General features: G+C 49.0%; 1 protein-coding gene across 1 annotated transcript in view; it reads right to left on the reverse strand.

Annotated features, from left to right (window-relative positions):
- Window positions 1–1199, reverse strand: part of LOC130127183 (uncharacterized) — a 7989-nt gene extending 6790 nt beyond the window's left edge. The window contains exons 1-3 of the mRNA XM_056296753.1: window positions 1064–1199; window positions 754–861; window positions 1–121 (exon numbers count right to left, since the gene is read on the reverse strand). The exon at window positions 1–121 is cut by the window's left edge and continues 12 nt beyond it. Coding sequence (XP_056152728.1) covers window positions 1–121; window positions 754–861; window positions 1064–1199 — 365 coding nt within the window. The remainder of the gene's footprint in view (window positions 122–753; window positions 862–1063) is intronic.
- Window positions 1200–2435: the final 1236 nt, after the last annotated feature.

The following is a 2435-nucleotide window of genomic DNA, read 5'->3' on the forward strand; positions in this document are numbered from 1 at the left end:
GGCAGCACAGTGCCGTGGTCGTGCAGGAGCAGGTCTTTAACCTGGGTCATAATAGCGTACTTCCAGTTGTCCAAAACCAAGGTGAGGTTGGCGCATCCTCTGGTGTTGACCTTCTCTGCTGCTGAGTTCATGGTGTATGCGAAAAGAATTAAAGCAAAGAAAATACAACAGCAAAACTGCAGCTTAATGACGTTTCCCTGGTGAAACTGCTTCCCATCCGATGTTAAGCCATAGACTCAACGCCTTCATACTGTAACGTGCATGGATAAGAAGACACGCTGGCCGCCCGCTGGCGGATTTGTCCGTTTAGTCGAGCGGTTAGCGGTGTCTCCTGCGGTGCGGGCGATACGGGTTCGCGTCCCGGCCGCGGCAGTTCCTGTGGTTACCCCTCTCGAATTCGTTACAATACAATCTGGCTATTTGCCCATTTATATAAGTATTTGAACATTTGTATACCAGCCAAAAGAAGAGTTAGTAGTATATAGGTATGTATCAGAGTTTACCTGCTGTATACTCCCCAGATTTGTTTTAAATTTATTCCTACTTACTTGTGTTCTACTTCTTTTTGTTGCACAGTTTCGGAGTTTGCCGATAGTCAACACATTGGACTCTATCATGTAAAAGGCTTACCTCTACCAGCCGTCACATATCACACAAAGTAAAGGGAAAAAATCATGGGTTCAACCAACAATTAACGCCCCCCACACAGCGAGTCTTGAGAAATGAACAGAAAGGAATATCAACATCACTCACTTTCAGCCCTCAAGTCCCATTCTGGGCTCTGCGGTCTACCCTGTCTCAGAGCAGTGCACAACGGCATCAGCAAAACCAGCAGGGCTGGAATAGTCTTCATCCTCGTCTCTACACACCACAACAAAAACACAAAGATAGATCCCACTGAGCAGGTCAACAAGAAACTGCTTCCTTGGTGTGCAGCTGTTCCTTGATTTAAAGATGACGCGTAAAATTGTTACAATAACCCTTTAAAATTGGTGTTATACAAATATTTAGACGCTGCACTCCCAAAACAACAACAACAACAACAAAAGTATTATGTGCATACTAGACTTGCAGTAAAAATGATAGTCCACAGAGCTGGACCACCTCAGCGGTGACTTGCTCAGACGCTTGCTTTTCTGCAGCTCTTCCTCTGCAGCTCCTTGCCGAAAAGAGGGCGCGTCCTTGGTTTGCGCCCCCATATGAGGTGCACGTCAACTGCGCAGCCGCTACACGCCCAGTTCACGGTGCTCATGAACACGTGTGATCCCGTCTGAAAGCGGCCTTCCCTTTGAGACTGCGGTCACTGCTCTCCACTAACCGGCCTCTCTTGACTTCATCCTCCGAGCCCATCAGTCTACCCACAAAGTTGTGTTTTGTTTTTTAATTTCGTGTTGTTGTTTTTTGTTTAATAATTCAGCAGTCATACTTACATTACTGTTTAAATGCAGCCCAGTGTGGCCTACAAATAAAAACACGCAGCATGCAAAGATGAACTCGGTGTGTTACAACATGGACACTGCTCTCTGGGACCTTGTGTGGCAGCGTCTGGTGTTTCAGGCCGACCTCATCTGGTGTCCATCTGAGCTCCCGAAGCAACACTACAGCGTCTGGGGCGATTCGGGGGGGGGGGCAATTCACAACCCTGTCCACTTAGAAATGCTTGAGAGAGAGAGAGAGAGACTGGGAAGGACACGTGTCTGCTGGTGGGAAAGGTGGCACGCCTGGACAGCACGGGGACAGGGGAGAACAACGAGGAAGTGCGCAGGTAGCCGTCTATCTGAGCACATGGCGGGCGGTCTGACGACCACCCGTACTACTGTATGCGCAGTGGCGCCCCCAAGGGGTGGCCACGGCCACCCTGATACTATCCCTGCCCCCCCCCGCTGCCCCCCCCTCAGCCACGGGTCGCATATGCAGAATATGCTTCTGATTATGCATAATAAGCTTCTATCTGATGTTTTGCATTAGGTGCTGTTCATTTAAATCAATAATGTATATTTTTCTTAACTCTCATATTGACAGTTTTCCACTAGCCTATACAGTACACTACAACAGCAGCACAGAATTCCTGAAATTCAGTCATGGCTTTTGGTTTTGGTGTGGCACCCCAAGATTTTCAGTGGCCCCATTTGGCCACCCCTATGAAACATGTCTGGGGGCACCACTGTGTATGCGTCCTAACATATTGTTCTCTATAGGCTTTCCGCTAGTCTGGGAAAATACCAAATCCACGAGGTCTTAGGGAGGAACCTGGAAAAAGTGAGATAGCAATCTTGGGGGGGGGGGGGCTGGATCACAGACACTGATGAGAAGCAGGCCGAAGGCGCGTCTCCAGAGAGGGAACAGACGCCACCTGTATGAACAGCACATCGAGGGGGTCTGCTGCCCACCGTCGCCCCCGACAACCAACAAACCAGACAGCACATATTTATCTC

Source organism: Lampris incognitus, chromosome 17, assembly GCF_029633865.1.
Source record: "Lampris incognitus isolate fLamInc1 chromosome 17, fLamInc1.hap2, whole genome shotgun sequence".
Classification (NCBI taxonomy): domain Eukaryota; kingdom Metazoa; phylum Chordata; class Actinopteri; order Lampriformes; family Lampridae; genus Lampris; species Lampris incognitus.